The 24067-nt window shown below is 35.2% G+C and overlaps 1 protein-coding gene across 2 annotated transcripts; it reads left to right on the forward strand.

The window, feature by feature from the left end:
* Nucleotides 1-598: 598 nt before the first annotated feature.
* Nucleotides 599-23611, forward strand: LOC121865516 (conserved oligomeric Golgi complex subunit 5-like). Of its 2 annotated transcripts, none has more exons than XM_042365034.1 (18): nucleotides 599-731; nucleotides 4720-4782; nucleotides 5076-5180; nucleotides 5675-5799; nucleotides 6569-6782; nucleotides 7434-7576; nucleotides 8722-8875; nucleotides 9048-9178; nucleotides 10339-10480; nucleotides 12185-12383; nucleotides 12616-12774; nucleotides 13019-13152; nucleotides 14799-14932; nucleotides 15291-15403; nucleotides 19072-19194; nucleotides 19705-19813; nucleotides 20153-20356; nucleotides 23118-23611. In XM_042365034.1, exons 2-18 carry the CDS (start codon nucleotides 4746-4748, stop codon nucleotides 23325-23327), a joined length of 2436 nt encoding a protein of 811 aa, XP_042220968.1. In that variant the 5' UTR covers nucleotides 599-731; nucleotides 4720-4745; the 3' UTR covers nucleotides 23328-23611. The 2 variants fall into 2 exon arrangements, with proteins under 2 accessions (XP_042220968.1, XP_042220967.1); XM_042365033.1 differs by having other exon boundaries at nucleotides 611-731; nucleotides 4714-4782.
* Nucleotides 23612-24067: the final 456 nt, after the last annotated feature.

A 24067-nucleotide genomic window follows, 5' to 3' on the forward strand; every position in this document is an offset into this window, starting at 1 on the left:
GAAAAAATAAGGTTACTTAAAAGTTCAAACTCAGACACGAAAAATATAATACATATTCCGAAATGAATAATTAATGCTCAGAAGCTATATTTACTTTGTATTTATTTTTATTATCAATAAAATCTTGAACTGGCTCATACACTGGGACTCGGAGAGGGAGATAAATGGGCTCTAACAGGGATATCAAATGAGAAAGCAGGGAAATTATAATTATGGAGAGCAACAGAGACCTGAGATACGCAGATAGTTTGCCGCTTCTGTAAGACAACGGAAAGTAATATTAATAACTCCCCGGCCAGCAAGTGCCACACTAATTGGTCATCCATAATACCGAATACTCAAGTTATCTTGAATTCTTGTTGATGAAATTTTTTATTAGTATGTTTCTTTGATTTATTTTTATTAATAAATTCAAAAATTTGTTTGAAGTTTTCGTTTTAGCGTGTTCATGTACTTATCAGTAAAGTTTCTTGGTTATCATGGGGGTGCATCGGTTGTTTACATCTGTGTATAAGTACATGGAAGGTGTGACTTATAGCAACTAGAGAGTTTGTTAAGATTTGAATCCTTTATAATAATTTAAATCCTATGTCAAAGCTGCCAGGCGGTAAGGTAGTGTATTCATGTGTTTATTAAACTGCTGATGTGACACTTGAAAATGTGAAAATTGTAGGATGTTCCGTGTTTAGTTTATTCGCGGAGATTTCTGATTAAATTGGAACTTTCCCCAGGTATGGTCGCTGCTTTGTTGTCTACCTGTGGTTAATTAGTGTAGTTATGAAGATAATACAATAACACAAAGTGGTAAAAGGGGTCAGAAGAACTCTTGGGGTCAGGGGGTGTTGAAGTACACTGAAAAATAATTAAGAAATGTTGTTACATGTACTGTATATGTAGTTTATTTACGTGTGACTTCACCACACATGGTGGCTGTAGAAGGCATCTGATGTATATTTGCAGTGAAGAGTTAATTAACTTTAGGCAGTGGATATTTTGCCATTACCGGCTTAGTTCTTACTAACGCTACCTTACCATGAGTGTGCAGTGATTGGCTTATCAAATCAAAACGACAATGCACAGAACCTATTAGAACATTAACTAACCTCACCTCACCTACCTAACTTCACCCAACTTCCCAACCTGAGCATTTTCGTTTCTATTTTCCTTCTGTCATCCAAACAACATCTCTAGAAAAAATTAATGCAGTGGATATTTTGCTGTTTTGGTCGTCGGTAATGGATAATTCGCCAATCAGAGCGCACTCACTATAAAATAGCGTTAGTAGGAACTTGGCCGGTAACGGCAAAATATCCACTGCGTTAACTTAATGGATCGAGGAAGGTGATGGGAAATTTGGCCGAGTAGTGGTTAAAGAGAGAAGCCTGTGTTTATTAAAAGGAATTTAATAATGAAATTTTGCCAGAATCTTATTGCTACAGCTTTTAGTGAAAGACAATCAATGCAAATAAAATATATACATCTACTGTATATCCTAAAATATCAATTTTGGTCGTTATTGACGACTGACCTGCTGCCAATTTTCAGAGAAACCGAATTGAAAAATGCTGCAGTTTCACTTTTTTAGGTAAAATTATTGTTTTGGTCATGCACCGATTTGGAAGTAGGTCAGAATTGTTTAAAACACTTCAAAAACCATCGGAAAAACATAATTTCAACCAAGCCTGGAAGTTTTTTACTTGTTGCCACTATACGAAATCAAAGTTGAAACTGTTTTTCCGATGGTTTTTTGTGTGTTATGAATGAATTTGACCTTCATTTCTGGCACAAATCAATAGTTTCTGAGATAATCCCCCCCTCCCACCCATCCCAGAATCTAGAGATTTGCTATAAAAATCTAGGCAATAAGTGATCGAAACACATCAAAAATATTTGGAAAAAGATTAGAATCAAACGTAACCAACCTAACCAAACCTGGGGCTCCACAGTTGTTCGATGTTCTGGGTGTACCGCCACTAAACGTACATAATAAAATGTTAAATATCTCTTAAATGTAATTTGCGCCAGAAATGCCATTGCAGTAAGGTGTCTTAGAATTGTCAAATTTACTGATTACTACTATAAAATTCAAGAGATTCGTTTATTGGCATCAAGTGAAATATTACCCAAGCTTAAACTTAAAATCCTAAAATTCGCTGTATGACCGAAACGATAATGATAACGTATTTTATAGTGAACACTGTCGTAGTGTTTGCAAATGTGTGAAAAAGTGGTTATTTTTAAATTAAACCTAATCTAACCTAAGTTGATAAGAAAAACAAGCAGGAGAAGCATTGTTAGGAGACGTCATCAACCTAACCAAAAAAAACTTACTGAACCTCCTAGCTATTAGGTTTTACCCTCCTGATCCCTGGGCATATTAATAAGAAGGAACATACTATAATGTGATGTAATTTTACTTTTTTTTGAGGACGTGAGAGCAGTCACACCCAGACAGTGTGGCTCATAAACATACACTGGCGACTGCCGTTGATCAGATGATTGGCTGTGTACCTCTGCATCACCGCCGAGAAAGACAAAGTAGCGTGCCCCTAGTCACCTAAATATCTACCAAAGGAAGCATTTAAAAAAAATCTATATATCAGAACTCATTGATGAAAATATAGCAAGACTATGAACACCAAAACAAATAACGTGTCGGCGAGTTAGTCGTCAATATTAGCCATATACATTATATTATGAATGAAGCCTGTGGTAACTACAGTATTAGGACGATTGGTATCACAAACCTCTAAAATATCATGAAACTGTATTGAAGAAAAGTTGTAGGTTAAACAATTGATAAGTTTGCCATTTTGTGATCCTTATGCTAAGCAACTGAAAGTTTCTCAGCAAACTTTATCTGTGAACAGTTAATAACAAAATAACAACCTAATATAATGTAAAAAAACAACTTCCATGCAAGAATAGCTTGGTTAGGTAAGGCAAGGCAAGGTTAGGTTTGGTAGGTTGGTTGGTTGGTTTATCTTATTTACAGTAATTCATCAACTGTTGGTTGCTAGTAATGATGAGATCCTATTAGGGTATGAAATGCCATCCAGGAAAAAATCACCACACTAATAGTACTGTATAGAAGTTCAGAAGTTCCTGGCAGTTTTTCACATGTGGAATGGAAGCTTTAACCTCTATGAAAAGTTGGTCTTTTAGTGCTCACATAAACAACTGATATTGGCAACTGCTTTGAGGTGGTTCGTTAACATAGGTACATGTTCAGGACAAAAAAAAACAATTTAAAAGTTTTATACAGGGTATTCCTCCAACTTTTTTTTTTATATTCTAGAAGTAAGAAACTTTTTTTTCTTGCGAACTTTTTCCTTATATGGCTCCTTCTAACAGGTTGCTGTTGTTAACTATTACGATAAAATCTTGATTGAAGAATTAACTGCCAAACTAAACAAAATAAACCACGTTAACTTATATAACTCAAAAGTATTCTAAGATTGTTAGGTTTGGTTGGTTGACTAAAGGGCTTAACATTGCAGTGTGGCACCCAATCTAACCTCCACATTAAGCATTAGGCTGTTTATTCTAATCATTTGGTGAAGTAAGCTGAGGACCTACTGTTAATGAGATTGTATAATTGGGTACAATAACATAGTACAGTATATGCAAAAAGTAATACAGAATATGGAAAAAATTCTTAAAAATTATTTATTACTACACTTTAATAATGTAATCGTTAGATACTGTAGTTTTGGTGTACAGCTGTATTGATTTATTTTAGTGTAGTTACCTCAGTTGGTACTCAAAGATATCATATGGAAGATAGAAAAGAGGCCCCCTCGACGTGATTGAAAGTTTTTGAACATTCACTAAATTTGACACATGAAAAATTCAATTCAGTGTTTACCAGACTTGTGTGCGTGGTGGGTGTTAGCATTGTGTCATATGCAACTGTGTCAATATAATGGAAAGAGATAGTTATATTAACATGTACAGTACATGTTTGAAACTTACTACCGGTATATACTTGAATGTGAATAAGAAAGAGAGAAAATACTATGAGGTAGATACATACAGTATGTATAATGTAAACTCTTGTATGAGATATAAGGATATGAGCGAAAAATAACCTAATACCGTACGTACAGTATGTTTGAATATTAATACATTACGTATAAAGAAAAAAATTTAAAATTAATTTTCCCATGTATGGAACACAGCTGATAAACATATCAACATGTATGTACTGTACCTCAAAATGTATACAGTATTGTATAGGGTACAAGTACATGTGATTGAATATACAGTATTGTAGTATTGTATCTTGCAACAATATGCATCTGGAAGTACTGTAGTATCTGGAATTTGTAAACTTTGCTGAAACCTTTCATGTTGTGCTGAGGGTAGCCACTTAATTCCATCTTTCATATACAGTATACTGTACCTGTAGGCTTTGCTTGGTACTGATCTGGGGTAACTTTGAGATAAATTTCTAAGATTTAACATTCAGAAAAGGAGATCCTTTCCTATCTTCAAATATGACTGCCTGATCTGTTATATTCCTGGTTCATCTTTAATCACCAATTGTTTCTCCTCTTTTAAGTCGACCCTTTTTTCTATGGATCATGTGAATTTTTGGCTGTATTAAAGAAGGATGAGGTATGTCATATGGATATACAGTACAGTACGTAGCCTGTAAACCATAATAATAATGGTTCCTATCAGCTTATCATGTACAGTATTTTGTTTTAGTTACAGCCATCCAGTCACAACTCTACACAACGATGTCCTCCTCTGTCTTTAAAGAATTCCAAGAAGATAGTGAGTATATAAAGGCTATTCAGTTTTTCTTATATTTATTTTACCTTATTTAAAGTTTTTGTAGAGTACAGAAAGCATTCATTTTTACTGTGCAGTACTGTGTACAAGTATATCCAATTTGTCTACAGTATTTATATCATATGCTGTATGGTATATACAGTACTGTAATCAATTATCTTCTGTACTATGGATAACAAATTATATTATTTTATCCTTTTACTGAAAGTATATGAATAAGTTCACCAAAAATACTTTGTTTGCTCGAAACAAATTCGATAAATGTTTATTTTCAGACACTTACGCCCCATTTCTGGCGGATGACTTTGATGTCCAAAGTCATGCCAGTCAGCTGGTCCAAGGCGTTATTATTGCAGAACAGCTTAACAAACTTACTTTAGGTATGTGTGTTTGAAGGATGATATGATAAAGTTGTATACTGTATTCAAATGATTTCCAAGCTCTTTCTAATATATGTTGTGATACAGAAATAGTGAGTTGCGTGTTTAAACTACAACAATGAAATAAAGTGAATTTTTTCATCAGTCTCACTTGAATGGTTTTCAAAAATAGTTTTGTATTATTGTATTTTCATTAATATTTTTCTTGCACATTTTTGAGGGCTGGAAGAAACATTGAATAATTTTGTCAGTGAACACCCTGTAGTAACTGAAAACTGTGAAACATAAATTCAAGTAACGGTATCTGTATATGTTCTCTAATTTGACCAAAAAGTAGCATCTCGCCTCTGATTAGTTGTAGGGCCCATCATTAACTCGCCTGTCGAACACATTTTTGAACGTGGTATAACAGTAAATCACTTTTCATTTTTATTGGAAAACTTGCACCTAACAACAAAGATATACTTAACCAAATATTTGTCCATCTTCAATAGGAATCAATCGACTGGAGCGGGAGATAGAAAGCCAGGTTGGGAGTCACTATGAGGACCTGTTGTCTCAAGCCACAGGGGTGGAGACCCTTGAAGATGTACTTAATACCATGCATACCAGAATCCAGGTAAAACTAATACCTTTTACAACTATTGTACATACAGTACTGTACTGTACTGTAGTTCTGATACACATTAGTTCTGTTATGCTTATAGAAATGTGTTAAAGCTGTGTGTTGATATAACTTTTGAGTGAAATTATATTTTTATTGTAATATTTGCCATTCCATGTTATGTTGGTTACATGAAAATTTCAGAAATAATTTTCCCTTGTGTAAAGAATTAAAATTTGGCATAATTATCAATCATTACTTTTTCTTAATTCGACTCAAATTGCATTATAAACAAGTAAGGCTATGGGTATCATATCGGTCTCCAGTGATTAGTTTCAAATGCTGTCTGTACTCCTCAGTTAACAAGCTGGCTTAAAAACCATTATAAAAATTAGTACTGTATAGTATTTTTTAGTGGCTTGATTATAAAGGGAAACAGCATGAAAGACTCTTTATTGATATCTATCTTGTACAGAACTAGAGTATGGACTGATGTTGTGTTTGTCTTTTTCTCATGGATGAAGTCTTCTAAAGGATAATGTAACAATATCATTTCTACCTATGAATTTATGTTTAATATTTGCTATTACAGTATATGTTAGTGAACTTCTTAAGAGTTAGTACTGTACACTATTTTAGTGTTGCTTGAGCTGCTCTTTTCATTCTTATCAAATTTTAGATCAATTTATTGCTTTCTAAAAGGAAGTCAATATTGATTAAACATTTTCCTACAGGTTTTCAATCTGAGTGTTCATTAAATTTATTCTTCTTTTTAAAAACATAGACACTTTTGGCTGGAGTGGAGAGGCTGAGAGTAAGAGTGGTTGATCCATACCAGAGGGTGGAGAGACACACATTGGTTTTGGGGAGACTTCAGGCCACGTGTGAACTTCTCAGACGTGTCATTCGTTGTCTAATGTTATCGCAGAGATTACAACAACAACTGTCAAGTGAACCAAGAGATATCACCAAGGCTGCCATTAGTCTCAGTGAGCTAGGTTGGTTTATGAAAGTTTGTCTTCTGACAATCATAGTTTATATTTATCTAAATGGAAACATGTAATTGAGGATAATAAAATGTGCATTAATGATCTTAGGCTTTGTACTAAAGATGTTAAGATGATTAAATATTCAGCTTACAAAATACTGTAGTGTGAGATAATAACAGTGATGCTGGAAATAGAATTTCTGTAATTTTTTAATGCAATCAAAAGTTTTACAGATACACTACACTAAGCTAACTCTTACAGTACAGTAAATCTCAATGTTCCTGGTGAGCACCATGGATGGATTCCATAGACATGGAAGTTATGGAAAAACTAGTCTGAATATGTAGATCAAGGATAACATCTCGGCTCTCAAGTGTAGGGTATTAATAAACTAAGCTGATTTTAATTTTTTAATTTTTGGTATTCATCAGATTGTTTTGAGAATACGAACACTCTGTCTTAGTATTCAAATACAAGTGCAAATACTATACTTAGATTTGTTATGGCAATTTACATGAATATGAATACGGTACTTTAACTTGAAATGCTGTACAGTATTTGGATGCATTTGAATACAAATACAGTATCCCATCCCTGGTATTTACAGTGAAAATTGTTGTGTTATTCCTGTTATATGGACATTTCCTGGTTTGATTACAGATCATTTGGGACGTGATGTGGACTTAACAGGGCTGGAAGTGCTAGAACGAGACCAAAGGCTGGTACGGCAGGCACGCTCGGACGTTGAGAAACAAGCAGTTGTGATGATGGACCGTGGCATGGAGCTTCAGAATCAGACACAGGTGAGTTTTCTTGGTTCTTATACTGTGTACTTTGTGAAATTAAATTTCCATACTTCCTGTTTTCCTTATCATTTAGGGTAGCAAATGCAGAGCTTGTAATTATAAATGTACAGCATGCCCCTAAAATTCGCGGGGGGGTTAGGTTTTCAGAGTGGCTGCAAATAGCCAAATCCGCGAATAACATTTGCTGACTAAGGGGGGAGGGGGGTACATTTTTACTTGTGTAAAAAGAAATGTATATTCCCTTTATGTGTTAGCCCTTAGGGCAATTATTTCTTTTACCTGTACTGTATATGTGTGTGTGTGTCTACACACACATACACACACACACACACACACACACACATATACAATACACGTAAAAGAAATTACTGTCTCTAGAATGAATGGCTCCCTGTCCCAGCCGCAAAAATGCCAGCAAATTTAAAACTACCCTTAGACATTCTTGGGTACATCCAGGGTGTTATCAGCGAATAATCGAGGTCCGCGAATTGTCAGGGCATGCTGTATTATACCTTCTGTTCAAGCTGAATGCGATGTCAGCAAATGCTACCTAGGTATGTTAATTCCTACCCAATTCGCCAGGCCAACATACAGGCAATTAAAACATCTAATAATTACTTAATAAGTAATATTAGGAGGACACGTCGCTACCTGGCATTTAATTGCAATTCTCAAACCCCCTCGTTCACTTCCAACTATGCGCATCAAGAACCTCATCTCTTGCCTGGTGATTCAGCTATAATACACACAAAGGGTTTCTTCATCTCTTACTTGCAGGATTAAAAAAAAAATTACCAACAAGAACTACAGTGACTCTTCAACTAACATCAGCTATTTTTCCCATTATTTATTCAATTCTTGAAATATTTAAATGCCATTCTTGTAATATTTAAATGCCATTCTTGTAATATTTAAATGCCATTCTTGTAATATTTAAATGCCATTTAAATGTATTTTGTGGTTAGAATCATACTTTTGAACTTTTAAAACATCACTTTCTAATTTCATGACAAAAAGTGTTTTGGTAAAAAAATATTGCCTGACAAAATACTTTTAAGAATTTTGATATGTAATGTTGTCCTCAAGTTGGCTGATCTGAAAGGGTAATACTTGTATCATGAAGGATTATTTTGGTTCTTCAGGTTGGAACAGCTCTACAAGTCTTCCATAATTTAGGGATCCTGGTGCCAAGTGTAGAAAAGGTGTTGGATTCCCTCATTGCTAGACTGAACAGGAGTGTCTCATTAACACTCGATGTGAACGCCCTCATGCAGATAAGTCAGGATACTAGAAAAAGTAAACACACACTTCTTAGTGTAATACTGTACTGTGTATTGGTGAATAAATTGCAAATTCTTCACATGAGGAAATTAATGTTGTTTTTGAATGGTTATACACTTACTGAATAATTTATTTATTTATTTTATTTGTTTAAGAAACTTTATTACTGCGAGGCTTTATTATGCAGGTGGTCCTGGGAAAGCCATCATGCCTGGACCAGGTCAGTCAGTACAGTTCCGAGCTTCTCTCTGGTCTAATCTGGAGAAGTTGATGGATGACATTTATCATGCCTGTGTCCAAACATCACACCTACATAAGGTAAGAATTATTGTGGAGATTACAGGCCAGTCTATGATCTTCAATCTTTATTAATCAGGATAAAAAAGCAAAATTTTCTTAAAATTTATGGTGATTCAACAACTGTTTTTAATCAAGATTTACTCATTACTCATATACCTGTATATAGTTTATTGATATAGTTGTGGAAAGTAATTGTTTTCTCATACTGTAACCTCATCTCTATACAAGAGCCTAAATGATTAAAGCTACAACAAAACAACAACAAAGGTTACCAGGTCAAACTTTTAATAAAAATAAATTGTTTGTACACATCATCTCAACTGAGTTGGTCACTGCCTTAACACAGTGATATTGTTATTTTAATAGCTTTTACTTTCTCATTCTCCATTCACTGAAATACTGTAGTTACACTGAAATTTTTTGTGGATATATTTCATGGCTCTGAACTGTACTGTAGTTTCAATAAAATTTGGTTCATGATGTCTTGGGTGAATATACTGTATATTGATTTTTTTCAATTGCCACGAACTTTCATAGCCATTGGAACACAATCAGTATAGTCTTACTGTTCACTCTAATGCAGTGATAGATTGTTCTGTTCTCTTCTTCACCCATTCTCTTCATCAGTTGATGGCAGTAGTCTGGTAAAGGATTTTCTTTTGTTTTTTATTTGGATTTTATTCTTCCTGATCACACAACCCATTTTCTAGGAACCATCTCTGTTGGATGTCTTATTGATTCTTCAGTGTTTCTGGTAGCTTTTATTGCAGTTTTTCAGGTTGTAGGTTTCCTTCCTTCAGTTTGAGAAAGCTTAATGTTCCATGGACAGATATTGATTAGGTAGTGCTTGTAGGTACTGTCTCATATTTGTCTTTATTATATTGTTTGGGCTTGTAGTTTAATGCTGAATGCCTCATCTTTCTATTATAAGTGCTTCTGTGTACTTTTACTTTTATGGCATATTTGTTGTGCTATGTCTAATACTGTACAGTACTTGTAATTGGGTATTTTTTTATTTTTTTTATATTTTTTTTGCCTCTTAATTAATTCAACAGGTCAAATAGATACAGTATTCCCTTGAACATGTAGAGCTCTACCAGGGCCTGGTCTGTCAGGGGGATTACACTGCTCACTTGCCTCTTCCCTGTGACCTTTCAATTTGTTTCCTTTTGTTCAAGGTTTTAGCAAAGAAGAGGGACCCTGTTACCCATGTGTGTTTTCTAGAAGAAGTACAATGTCATAGTAACAGTGATCTGTTTACTAAAGTTTGGCGAAATATTACTCGAATCCTAACAGAGGAATTTGCCAAAGCTGCACAAGGTAAGTATCAGCCTTAAAGCTGTGTTCTATTGCTAGTAATCACAAAATAATGTTTTTTTTGCAGAATTAGTTAATACATGGAAGATGGTTAGAAAATGTCACTCTACTGTATATGAGGTTATGTGGGCCATAACTTTGTAAGCGTCACCCTGGTCACAAACACGTTTTTTAACCTATTGTCTTCCTGTACCTATTGCCTCTTGATTCCGAGGCCAAGGCAGCATGAAGCAATAGTTTGTGGGGTTGAAAATCCCATTTCTGTAAAGAGATTGTCAGCCATAAGTTTGCGGTTCTTGCATGGGGTGTGCTCTCGCTCCTCTCCCCTGCCTGATGAGTCGCTCCAATGGTAGCGCGCGGTGAATGGCATCTAGAAACTCCATGGCCACATAATCCTCTGTGTGTGTGTGTGTAGATTATTTTGCATGCAATAATCTTTGTTTATATTACCATATCTTTATTTCCAACATGTACTTAAATTTTTTGCAGTTAAGGTGAATTATTATGGTAATCAGTGTAATCTCTTGGACATTTTCAGCACTGATTATGATTAGTTATGATGTACATGAGTATCCGATATCAAAATATTCAAATTTCATAAAATCTAATGCCTCCAAATTTCTAGGGTTATGATCATTTTTATGATTACTACAATCTTGATGAGGTTGTTATTATCTGATAATGGCAACATAATCCTGAATACGTAAACTTCGGTTTGTAACAAGAATGATAGTGCTATCACACTTAATTCAAGAGGTATAGTCAGGTCCATTTTACAAAACTCTAACCACGTTTTCTTGTGTTTTGGCTCTTATGAAGTTATGGTCCACATAGCCTCATATACGGTAATTTTTTTTTTTTTTTAAGGATTTTTCATGCATAGGGTATTGATACATTTCCCCAATTAATATTTTCAATTTTCCATGTACAGTATTTCTTGATCCTCCTCTTGCACCCTGTCTTTAGACTTTGTCTCTGTCTTATTTACTTACAATATTTTAGTTTATTTTACATATCGTCTCTTGTGTACTAGCTTAGACCATCCCAATACTCTTAGCATTTACACTGTTATGTAGTCCCAATTATACTTACTTGTAGTGTTGCGTGAGGATATACAAGTATTCTCTAATGGGGTCAGTGTTTGAGCAGAATCTGAGCATCAAAAGTAATACGAGTAGAAACTCATGAGATTATTTAAAAGAATGCACATGGTTAAGTATGAGTTACCATGTAGCACTGTGCAGTACTGTTATTTGTAAAAGCAAGGATATTAAATGCTGAAAAGTACCTGCACCATCTTGCAGGTAAAAAAGTATAAGGGTGCGAGTGGGCCAAATACTTAAGGTCAGTGAAACAAAAAGAAATAGAAAATATAGAAATTTGAAAGTTGCCACATGAGTTACAAAAAGATGCTCTTGTAGTGGGATTGTAAGGAAAGTGAACCCGATAAAGTATGTGAAGGAAGAAGGAATGTATATGTATTAATCTTTTTGACATTCCTTAGTCATCTTGTAGCTGCTGTATTTATGGACATCTTTCAGCACACCTCCAGCTTTTACTACCAGGAAGTGTGAGACCTCTGAAAGTTGTAGGTCAGCTTTAAAATGGGAGGAATTTCTTACTTATGAATCTTTAGAATTTTTTTTTTTTACCTTTTTTTGTGTCATTATTGAAAGTGTTGAAAGGATGCTATTTTTCCCACACCAGACTCTACATTCATTCGTCAGTACCTAGAAGTAGACTACCCCAAGCTTATACGTCTGTATGGAGACCTTTGGCGGAGGTTGGAGGGCATTAGTATGGAGATGAGGAATGTTAATGCGGACATGTCTGCATCTGTGTTGGATAGTGATGTCCAAGATAAAGAGGAAGAAGATAAGAAAGATAGAGAGACACAAGAATTTGAGTAAGTGTTATGCCTATTCTCAGGCTAACTATTATCTCAATGTTGCCAGCGGTGTGATGATAATCTGATGACAACGCTGAGATTATAGTTTGATGGCAACACTTGTTATGCTCTGTGCTTTCATAATTTGTTTTGTTATTCACTTGTTTGCTTTACTTCCTGTTTTGAGATATTGGTCAAGCATGTGTGTGTGTGTACTGTTAACTGAAATTTATCCTGGTGTTTCCTTCAGTCCGGAGCAAGCCTTGAGATGTACTCTTGTGCCCCTCGAGGAAGCATATTTGTCTCGTTCTCGCTCACGACTGTTAGATCCTGTCAACCTAATGTTTGCTGCCCAGGATGCACCACCTGCTAAGGATGAAGTCGATGCTCTCATTAAAACAATTACAAGGTATACGCTAAGATTTACATATAGTCTTTCAAAATTATTAATTCTCCTGGCCTTAAATATCTACAGTTTATCACAGACATTGTCACCGAATTATGAAAGAGTTTTACCTTCTTTTGGAGAATATGCACTGGGAAAAATTTTTATGTAAAATATTTTCTCATGTATGATATAAAATTTTGTGTGAATAGGCAATAGGGGTGTTATCAATATAGGTTCCAACCTAACGCTTATAACTTGTCCTTAGTGAATTGAATGTATCTGCCGTTGATAAATCTTTGAGTAAGACTGTGGCCCGAAATGTGGCAGAATCACTCCAGCTGTTCTGTGTCAAGTGCCGACAGCTTGTTGTCACGAGTGGGGAGGCCAGCCAAGTTATCGGTAAGTTCTCTCACACCCTCAACTTTTTTCTTGAAGATGATTTATGCTTTATACACAGTGATTAAAATAATACCAATTGCACACTTATAGTTTCTCCTATAAAGAATTACATAACCTATTTTTAAACCTCTGCTTGAGTAGTTTTAGACAATATTGACACTAACAGTTTCCCCTCAGTTAAACACACATCCTGCTCACACCCTCAAGGAATAGCATCATTGTAGTCATCCTCAGCAGCTTCACACAGCTCGTTCATGAACCTCTTTACATCCCTGGCCAACAGTGAAATTAATTAATGAACCCATCTGCACCTCTGTCCTTCTACTGAGCGAGAAATTTAACTACAGTACAGGGGCCCCCCCAAATTTGCGGGGTTTAGGTTCTCAAAATGGCCGCGAATCACCAAATCCGCGAATAACACTTACAGACCGGGTGGGGGGTTACATTTTTCCTTGTGTACAAAGAAATGTATATTCCTTTTATGTGTTTACCCTTAGGACAATTATTTCTTTTACCTGTAGTATTGTTATATATGTGTGTGTGTGTGTACCACACACACACATTAAAAAAATTTATTAAAAATGTGACAGTTTACCCTCAGGTCCGTGCTCTCTTAATGAAGTAATAAAGCACGAACTTGTGGGTAGACTGTTACATTTTTAATAAATTTGTTTCTGATTATTTGTGAGGGGATTTTCCAATTATCATTTATTTGTATGTGTTTTGTGTGTGTGTTTACACACACACACATAATTACAATATAGGTAAAGGAAATTACTGTCTCTAGAACGAATGGCTTCCTGTCCCAGCCGCAAAAATGACGGCAACTTTAAAACTACCCACAGACATTCTTGGGTATATCCAAGGTGTCATCAGCAAATAACCGAGAACCGCGAAGTAAAATCCTCGAACCTGGGGGGCCCCCTGTACTTTATTTAAATCCCAAATCTTTCCAAACAGCTAGTCAGTGGAGCTACCCCTACCTGTGTGCTCTGAAGAAAAGGCTAATCCTCTTGATCTTTACAAATCTTCCAAAGTTTTGCTCATCATTGTTTTCTTCTTGTAATTATTGCTTTGTTTATATTTTATACTCTGTATGTTCTCATGCTTTCTACCTAAATTTCAGCTAGGGTTTCAACATATGGGAATGATTTTTCTATGTGTTTTCAATGACTATATAAAATGCTTAATTGTTCTTTATGAAAGGCTTTGCCTATTTACTAATACAGTATAGAAGTCTGCCTTTGTCCTTAAGTTACATACAGTATATCTCAGTTGAAAGATCATCTGAAGTTAGCCCTCAAGATATTTATAAACTGCGATGAAGTTTTCTTATTGGTAATTTTGAATTAAGAAGATTTACTTGTTTTCACCTCTAGAATATTAAATTTATGTTAATGCTGCTGTCAGAGATCTTATTATTTGTTATTTTTTAGAGGTAAATTATTGAAATTATTGTCATCATTGTGGGCAGTTCAGTAGTCATGTATTAGAGTGTACTGTATATGAGATATTGTAACTGGAAACTTTGCCAGACTGTGTGTCACTGAAATATACATCTTGCCTTGAAGCTCCCATACCCATTCTCAAAAGAGACATGACAAACTCAATCGGTTCTTTACCACCTTTATGGCATGTCTTTGCAGGTTCCCCCACACCTGCACAAGTATTGAATGCAGCAGTGGTTAACCAGCTTTTATATGTGAGGAGTCAAGTGGAACGCACTGCATCAGCCACACTCGCTCATCTGCCACAGCCAGTAACCAGTATGCTATTACAGGTGGGTTAGCTCTTCTCATATTGTAAACATTTTGTTACAGGAGTTTGATATACTTAAGGTAGGAACTATTGTGTGCTATAAATTTTACATCACAAGTTAGGGTTTAGAATGACAAATGGAAGGACTTGATGTATATGAAGGTAAAGTTTGAGTGACAGCATTTTTAATTAGGTATCCTTTTGCTGAACGATTAAACCTGTTGACACTGGTGTGCTCTGTGCTCTGTCATGGGTTGATTAAACCTGTTGACACTGGCAGGCTCTGTCATGAGGTGTCAAGTGTGCCGGTATCTTACTGAATCCTCATCTGTCTTTTGTCATTAAGTGGATTTCATGCTCCAGTAATTCATCTTCCACAGGCTTTACCATCCATTGATTCGTTGATGTCCTCTGCGGTTCAGCCACTTGTCGATTCCATCACAGATGCTATAGAGGCAATTATCCTCACCATGCACAGTGAAGACTTCTCAGGGTAGGTGCATCGTTCTTGTTACCACATCCATGTGTATTTTTAGGTCACTCATTACTTCTCTATACTGTACTGAACGAATTCTCTATATACTGCACCCTTCCTCAAATACAGTACTGTACAGTATTCAAATATAATACTGTACTGTAATAATATTAGAATAAAAATTTGAATAATAGTAATAATGATAGACTTTACCTTACCCTCTCGCTTACAGGAAATCTTGGTTCAATGGTATTTGTTGCAAGCCAGTCGGACACCCACATGTATCACTGAAAAGAAAATTCCTACTCTAATACTATGCCTGCAACAATTAAACAACACTCACCACATCATTAAGAACAAGCCTGGTCATCATTAAATGTCCCCTTTGAGGCTAAGTGGACTATTGAAGGTGGAGTGGAGATGTCACTCTGACTCCCACACAGCTTCTGGGAAGTCTCATGCCACTTCCCTTCAGTTACAAAAATAGAGCAAAAGCACTCGTCACAAAAACAGAGCGAACAATGATAATGTAAAAACAATGGTGGAGGCCGACATTGCTCACATTATGTTCACAATAACAGAGATAAAGCAATTTACAGTCATAAAAAACATAGCCCAAAATAACTTCACAGTAACCGAAACAGTAAAATTTGAACATTATTGATGTCCTCTCACTGTAAGGTAAAAAAACACACTGATGATAAGTAACAACACCGATACTGACTGATATAATCATTGAGCTACATGATCACGGCCATGTGTGATCAACATGGAACAAAGCTTGGGACTGTAGTGCACCGGGTGGCCACATGCGAGTGGACTGCAGCTTTCAAGTGCACCAAGAGATACGTTCCAGATTCCACGTTGGCCAGATGATGACCATCGTTCGTGCACTTTTTTTTATCGTAAATAGGAGGGTGATGTTAATACATCACCATCGTTAGAGCAAAATATTGTAGATAGGGAGATCGTAATATTGGGGGATACCTATACCTGCAACATTTATCTTTAAATCTACAAATACCTGATACAAATAAAAATTTATAGATACAGTAATTTTCCTTTCACATTTGCATTGGTTAACATTGCAACTATGCAAATAATGATTGTGTTAAACATTCATTTAGCTCTTCCTTAATGGTTTTAGCTGCATTTTTTCACATAGGTAGGTGGCATGGTTTATGAATGCCGGGAAATTAGGTATGGGTCCTGGGAGTTGTGAATTTGTTTCACCCATTTGACTTATTGTGTAGGCTGTTACATTATATGATACATTTTTACTTGTGTACAAAGAAATGTATACAGTGGTCCCTCGGTTAACCAGCACAATCCGTTCTAGAAGGTTGCTCGTTAACCGAAAAATTCGTTAACCGAAACCATTGTTTCAATGGGTTTTTGGGTAATTGGTTCCAGCTCACCGAAAATTGCCTAAATTCAACAAAAAAGGGAGAAAAGTACACTTACTTTGAGGTGTGTATGTAGAAGGCTCCTGGATGATGATGATGGGAATTAGAATGGGGTTGGAGAAGGGAGAAGAGAAGGCATTGGGGTGGAAGAGAAGTCGCCCCATGGCGCCATTTCACCCATAAAATTTTAGTTCTCTTGGTGCAATTCAAGATTATTTTCTTTAAATCAACACTGCACTGCATTATATATTGTCAATATGTAAAATAAATTTCAAAATGACCAATAATTTGCTTGCAAAAACAGAAAAAAGCATTTAATTGAAGAGAGTCTCAAGCAAGATGTTACCTCCACTGAAAAGATACAAAGACTGACGCCTGTATGGTGTGTTGAGAGGCTGGATGGCACGCATAAAACTAGTTTCATTACCTTCAATTATGTTGAATAATTGTTAAATTGAGTACAAAAATTAATATTAAACTTTTAAAATTATTGAATAATATAAACTTCTTGATATTTGCTAAAATGGTAAGGAATTTAAGCCCTAGAACCGATTACTGTATTGGCGGACTAATACTACAGCTGGTGGACCGCCAAATGCAAGCGAAATCATGTTCAGGTTGGCTAGTAAGAAACTCATTAATCGAGGGATTGCTCGTTAACCGAAGTTAAGAATCTTATGGAAGGTAACTCGTTAACCGAAATCTCGTTAACCGAGGCGCTCGTTAACCGAGGGACCACTGTATTCTCTTTATGTGTTTGCCTTTAGAACAAACACAAAACACATAAAAATAAATATTAATGGGAAAATACTCTCACAAATAAATATATATATATATATATATATATATATATATATATATATATATATATATATATATATATATATATATATATATATATATATATATATATATATATATATATATATATATATATATACACACACACACACACACAGATAGACCCCGACTTACGCCGGGGTTAGGGACCCAAATCCAGGTCGTAAGTCCGACATGGTCGTAAGTCCGACATAGAAAAAAAAAATAAATAAAAATAAATAAATAAATAAATAATCTACAATGAAATACAGTTCAGTAAAAGTAATGAATAATGAGCAATTGATACAGTACAGTGAAAGTAATAAATAATAAGGAATGGTTACAGTGTGACTGAGCACTTACCTTTAATGTAGTCAGCTGAATGCACATGGGGCCCCCATAATTTTCTTATTATACATGGAGACTACATTAACTGGAAACGTTTCGGTATAGAAAATGCGTGTGTCATTTGATAAAAAAAAAAAAAAAAAAATTTTTAATAAAAAATCTGAGGCGGTCGTAAGTCCCGACGGTCGTAAGTCGTAGCAGTCGTAAGTCGGGGTCTGTCTGTATATATATATCAAGACACCAGATTCACACCAACGTGTCTTGGCAGTGACCACTACCACAACAGCTGATGCTATGAGCAGTGTTACTAACTCTGAAACTGAATTCCCATCAGTTACCAACTCCTATGAGGAATAAGATAAAATAATTACAGTATAATATAGCAATAAATGTGAGGAATATATAAAAATAATACTAACATATAAAATATAATTAAACCAAAAAATATTGTATTGCCATTTGGCTGCTGGACGATAGTTTTTTTTATTTGTTTTACTACGCAACGGAGAGAGCTCAGAACAGCTCAGATCCCTCACTCCTCCCCCGCTGATTGTAAATTCTTAACTCACGAAGAGAATTTATTCCTTTTTATATTTTTGACCTTATGATAATTATTTACTTATTTACTTACATACAGCTACTCCTCGACTTACGACCTACTCGACTTATGACCACTCGGACATACGACCGCCCCAGTCGTACCAAAATTTTTTCAAATTACGTATTTTCGAGTCCCGACGTTAGTAATTGCTTTGTGTACTGACAAAATTTTCGTTTGTAATTCCATTTAAAATGGCTGGCATGCTTAAAAGTGAGAGTTTTGTGGTGCTGAGAAGAAAAAGAGACACCCATTTTAGATTTTCTATGTATTATCTTCGCATTTTCGACTTACGACCAATTCGACTTAGGACCTGGATTTGGGTCCCTAACCCCGTCGTAAGTCGAGGAGCAGCTGTATTTCTCAAAAGACAGGGTTTAATAATACAAGAGATATATAAAATACTCAGAATTTTTACCAAACAATCTGGAGTCAAACTATGTACAGTATAAGATTGGAGTTAAAAGTATATGAGTATATATGGTATTTGTTTGTCATGGACACTATATTTTCAGAGGTGACACAGGAGGAACTGATTCTCAGTGTTCGCTGTACCTAAAGGAACTCCAGGGATTCATCACCCGGGCAGCAGATGATTATCTGGCCATTTATCAACCATCAAACATCATTAAGGAAAAGTAGGTATTTCTCCATAATAACTACATAAAGCAGCATTTATCCATAAGATAAAAGACTTATTGTTTTTTCAACTGCTCACTTACATGTTCACTCTATCAAAGTTAAGCAAAGAAAAAAGTAGGAGATTGCAGACACTAAAGAAAATAAATTATTACTCATATTTCCTATAAATTTGTGAATTAATGAGTCAGATTTAAGCACAGAACTTCAGTAGTATTTATAATCAATAGATTTTTATTATCATATATGCTTTATGAATATAGCATCACATAACTCAACTGATACAGTGCCAGATGTACTGTATTCAAAATATCTACCAGTATCTATGTATGTTATAATTCTGTCAATATTCTAATGGAATATAATGAAGATTTACAGTTTTTCAAGAATATACAATTCATCTATTGTATCTGGTTCTTTTCTATACACTTGTTTCACATAAACAAAATTATAATATAATGAAAATGCTTCTTACCTTCAAGACATATACGTACTTTAATTTTTTTTAGGATTCATACACTGGCTTGCCGTTGCTTAGACCTATTTGTACGCCATGCAAGTTTACTACGACCCATTGGAGAAGGTGGGAAGTTACGTCTTGCTGCTGACTTTGCTCAGGTAAAATGCATAGTATACAAATATAAATATTGTAGCTACAGTACACGTCATGACCAGAAAAAAAAAACATTCCGGAGTAATATTGTATCCAGAATTATAAATTAATTTTACAATATTTCCATCATGTTTCTGGTTTGCATGCACTGTGTTAGGCCCTTACTCGCAGATTTTGCCTTTAACGTGTCCTTTTTTTTATCCAGTAACACTTATCTTGCCTTCTCTCAGCCTTTTACTAATTTCATTGTCTTCATTCACACATTCTTGTATCTCTGCCATAAACTCTACCCTGTTTACCCAATATATAAATTAGTATATAAGTTTTTCTTTTTACATTTTTAGATGGAACTGGCAATCAGTCCTCTGTGTAGTCGACCCTCAGAGCTTGGCAGGCCATATCGTATTGTGAGATCATTTAGACCGCTGTTGTTCCAAACAGTGCAACACGTCATTGCCTCTCCCAGCATTGGTGATGTTATTCCTTACTCAACAGTTCTCCATTTCCTGTTTGCCAAGGCCCCACCAGAGTTAAGGTCACCTCACCAGGCAAGGCTTTTAAGTTTTTATATGAGATGGATATGTATAGGGTTTCTGATATAGTACATGTATTCAAACATTCAATTCTGTATCGGATTTAAATTTTGTATTAATCTGTATGATATTTACTCAAAGTTAATCAATTCCAGAAATATATTTTGACACTTGTTCAACAGTAAAAAAGGGTTACTTGTGGGGATTATTTTTAAGTTCCAAAGTACCTGGTAATTTTGTTCTTTACACATATTTTTTTTTTAATGTTCAAATACTGTACACAAAACAACCCATTAAACTATTTGTTACAGTGTCATATAAAAGCAAATATAATTTAAGCTCTTTTTCATTTGTAAGGTAGAAATTCCGTATCATATTTTGCACCTTTTATATAATAATCTAAAGAGTGTGTTATCTGAAACAGCCGCTAATAGTTGTTTCGTTTTGGCATGCAGTTTTTGTTAATTTTGTGAAATTTTCTGGTGCAAAGAATTTGGCCTTTAAAAATGAAAGTGGGTATTAAGGGCCTTATATATAAAGAGCTCCGGACCATAACCTGCTAAGAGCCATATGTCACTGAAGCGTGTTATGTTTTGCATTGTATTCCCCAACCTCTCCTCTATCCCCTGGGTAGGTCAGAGAGCTAAATGGGAAACCTGTACATGTGGCTGAGAGTCCTTTGAAAAGACTATTGTATGTCACACATTCCTCCCTGAGCATTTTCCTACATTTTCTATTTTGGCACTTAGCAGATTATGGTCTGGAGCTCCTCATATGCACAGGGAGGCAGTATGGGTCTCACTGTAATTGACCACTTTCACTTTCCCAGCTATAAAGTTAGGTACCCTTTCACAGCAGGGTGAACTAGGGGTGTCCTGGGTATGAATTAGAGACTGAAGGACAAAAGGTGAGCACTGTATCCACCTGGCTTCTATATCCCATAATATGCTCTTTATCTGTACGAAAGTTTTTTCACGAACGGAACCCTTTTATAAATCGGGGAATGCTTGTACAGTACATTACTCTACCCTCATTAATTTGGATCATTATAATGCAGATTCTTGGCTTATTTCGTATGTTTTAAAAATAAAAATAATTAAACAATTTGAAATCAGAATGAAACCGTAATTACCGAATGGTTTCGAAAAGGCGCATGATGAGGGCCTTGAAATTTCAGTCTTGTCAATTCAACTGCGATTTAATAGCTTCCCAAGCAAGCCTGGGTCAGGTGTCATCCCACTTGGACGATTCTCACTTTTAATTGTTAATAATTAAATTCTATTCATTTGTATCCAAATATTTCATGTTATACCTGTATTCGTAATCATGAAAAAGTAAAAGTATTTGTAGATCCTGTCAACACCTAAGTCTGGTTAACAAGCTGACCTGTGGTCAGGTCACTTGATGTCAGGTAACCTCATAATAGCATCAAGGCTAAAACAGGTGGAAATAGTGAGGTCATTTAGTTAGGTCATGAGTTTGGGAAGAAACTATTAGTAATTTTTATAATAAAAGAACATTCCTAATATGATTTGTTGTATTTTGCTATTTGTACTGTAATATAATTTGTATTATATTTCTATATTTCATAATACTGTATATTCCTATAATAAACAGCATTTCTAATAGAATTTGTGATGTTTGGACGATTTGTAGCTATAATCGTCCATGTGGGAATCGTCTTAGTGGCACATAAGCTATCACGAGGCAGCAGGTCAACAGTGCAGGTGGAGGTTATGTGGCGGTCCCACCTCATCAGTTGAGATGCTTAGCGCCTTAAAGCAGGTTTTTTAGGAGATTTGTGGGATAATGTTGTTAATTGTTTCAATGAAAATATAGTTCTGAAAGATTTTGCAAGATTTTGAGTAAGTAAAATGAATGCAACTTGTAATAAAACAGTATGTAAACTATTATTGCATCATGGATGCCTCTATGTCTGACAACTTTCTGTTGTTTACTACCCGTGCGGCATGCATGTTGGACACTAGTGTTCTCCCTGAATATATATATACAGGAAGTTAGTGTTAATTCTAATGTAATGTCGACGAAAAAAAATATTTCTGTTAACATTAAAGCGAAGATTAGAAATTAATTTTCAATTAATATTAAAATAAGAAGGTAGAAATGAAAGCATAATAAGACAATGGTTTAGTAGTATTGTTAATGTGTGTGCTGTGTAAGTGCTTCGTCATCTCACCTCACAATGTATTACATTTATTTATTACTGTATTATTTAGTTTATTATTACTATATGTATATTTAAAAATATTTATGTTTGTGCAGTAATTACAAATACTAGTAACTGTATACCCTGTACCTGTAATACTTTGTGGCATCCAAGGCATGGTAACCAAGTACGTCTGTTGATTCGAATAATGAGGAACAATCTTTGGAAGGTTCCAGAAAAGTTGCAAAAATTGAATAGAAAACAAATGAATAATCAAATGCAAGAATTTGGAAATTGACGAATACTGTGCTAATGTCAAAATATTCCAAACTCGGTTAATTCGGATCATTCGTTAGTTCGAGTGACCCAGAGCCCCTTGTTTGTTGAATTAACAGGGGTATATTGTATTAATTTTGCCCTCTGTTTAGGGGGAAATATGCTGCAACCTGCACATGGTCTTAAGTAGTTAAACAATAAGGTTTGGCAAAGTATAATTAGTATTGTTGGTATAACTCATAACTTTACTAGCTGATTGAACACCAAATTTTTAGGTTTCCTTGTGTGTCAATTATATATGTACAGTATGTATATATAAACTCTTTTCCTCAGACTGCTGGTTGGTCTGTGAGTCGCTACAGTAACTGGTTGGATGAACACCAAGATGAACGGGAGCGACTGCAGCTCGTTAGAGGTGCCCTGGAAGCTTATGTTGCCAGTGTCAGATCTCGTCACCTCACTCAGTTTGCCTCTGTGTATCCATCTATGCTCAAACTCTTGGAAAAAGGAATGGCTGCTTATGGAATAACAGCCAATACTTAGAGTTAATAAGAATTTATCTAGGTATTACATTTTCTTGGGAATTGTGTTGTGGTAAAATTCCCGGTCTTAAATTTTGGCATCAAACCAGTGACTACTAGTTATATCAATAAGTGAAACGTGTGCATTACCATCTGAACTGGCAGTCATCTCTTTCAGAAGGGTGCCAATCTATACAGTGATCCCTCGGTTAACGAGCGCCTCAGTTAACGAGATTTCGGTTAGCGAATTACCTTCCATAAGATTCTTAACTTCGGTTAACGAGCAATCCCTCGATTAACGAATTTCTTACGAGCACCCCTCAACATGTTTTTGCTTGCATTTGGCAGCCCACCAGCTGTAGTATTAGTCCGCCAATACAGTAATCGGTTCTAGGGCTTAAATTCCTTACTATTTTAGTAAATATCAAGAAGTTTGTACTATTCAATAATTTTAAAAGCTTTATATTATTTTTTTTAGTTATTTTAACAATTATTGAACATAATTGAAGTATAGGAAGCTAGTTTTTTGCATGACAAACAGCCTGTCTAACACACCATACAGGCGTCAGTCTCTGTGTCTTTTCAATGGAGGTAACATCTTGCTTCAGACTCTCTTCAACATAAGTGCTTTTTTTCTGTGTTTCCAAGCAAATTATTGGTCATTTTGAAATTTATTTTACATATTGACAATATATAATGCAGTGCAGTGTTGATTTAAAGAAAATAATCTTTAATTACACCAAGTGAACTAAAATTTTATGG

Source organism: Homarus americanus, unplaced genomic scaffold (assembly GCF_018991925.1).
Source record: "Homarus americanus isolate GMGI-L3 unplaced genomic scaffold, GMGI_Hamer_2.0 scaffold25483, whole genome shotgun sequence".
In the NCBI taxonomy this organism is placed as follows: Eukaryota; Metazoa; Arthropoda; class Malacostraca; order Decapoda; family Nephropidae; genus Homarus; species Homarus americanus.